Here is a 955-nt window from a genome sequence, read left to right on the forward strand (position 1 = left end):
GAAATAAGCTCATTAAGAGTCCATTTCTCCTTTTGCATATTATAGCTGACCAAGAATTGGCCAAACTGTGGAGGAAGAGAAATAAGAACTAAATGCACGAGTAAATCATCCGGCAACTCGAGCTTTAGCAACTTCAGCTTTGAAGCAATGTTAGACATCTCAACGATGTACTCTCTTATACTTTCCTTGCCACTGAACCTCATTGAAATCAGTTTCTTTAAAAGAATACCAGTTTCAGCCTTATCGCTTTTTGCAAAGCGTTTCTCTATTTCAGCAAGGAAACTTGCAGCATCAGTGATCTCACTAGACACCGCACCTCTAAAAGCCTCAGGTATGCCGCGCTTGATGATCATAAGACTCAAGCGATTAGAACGATCCCACTTCTCATAGATCCTCCTATCCTCGGAGGAACTAGCATCCGTAAGAGGAGCGGGTTTTTCCATTCTTAACGCAAGGTCTAAATCTATGCAGCCAAGAACAATGTGAATGTTCTCTTTCCAATCCTTAAAGCTGTCACCCTTAAGGATTGGAACTGAATTGAGATTAGCAGATACAGTAGCAACAACTGAAAAATGAACAAAATGATTACATAAATAACATGTTCATAAAATAAAAAAAAAATTCAAATAATGATAAATCCCATCTCAAGACACCTAATGCAACATTAATATCAAGTCTTTGGACAGTAATATTAACTGCAAGTGGTAATTTTGTTGTAATGATCAAACATTAACAATAATGCATGTCAAATAATAAATCTATCTTTGGATCGATTTATTACTCACATATAATTCCTTAAATTGTTACATGTTTACCATCACAAGTGTGTATGCAGTTCGGCCAAGTATAAATTTTCCTTTGGGTCGATCAATACACGCATGAACTCACACACACACAACATCCAACATTCTTCACGAACTATCTACACAAGAGAGGTCACTTTGGCAACATCATG

At 37.0% G+C, this 955-nt stretch overlaps 1 protein-coding gene across 1 annotated transcript in view; it reads right to left on the bottom strand.

Moving 5' to 3' along the window:
- LOC110028261 overlaps nucleotides 1-443 on the bottom strand; it is a 25,687-nt gene extending 25,244 nt beyond the window's left edge. The window contains exon 1 of the mRNA XM_020730032.1: nucleotides 51-443. Coding sequence (XP_020585691.1) covers nucleotides 51-443 — 393 coding nt within the window. The remainder of the gene's footprint in view (nucleotides 1-50) is intronic.
- Between the last annotated feature and the right edge of the window lie 512 nt (nucleotides 444-955).

Source organism: Phalaenopsis equestris, unplaced genomic scaffold (genome assembly GCF_001263595.1).
Source record: "Phalaenopsis equestris unplaced genomic scaffold, ASM126359v1 Scaffold000507, whole genome shotgun sequence".
Taxonomy (NCBI): Eukaryota; Viridiplantae; Streptophyta; class Magnoliopsida; order Asparagales; family Orchidaceae; genus Phalaenopsis; species Phalaenopsis equestris.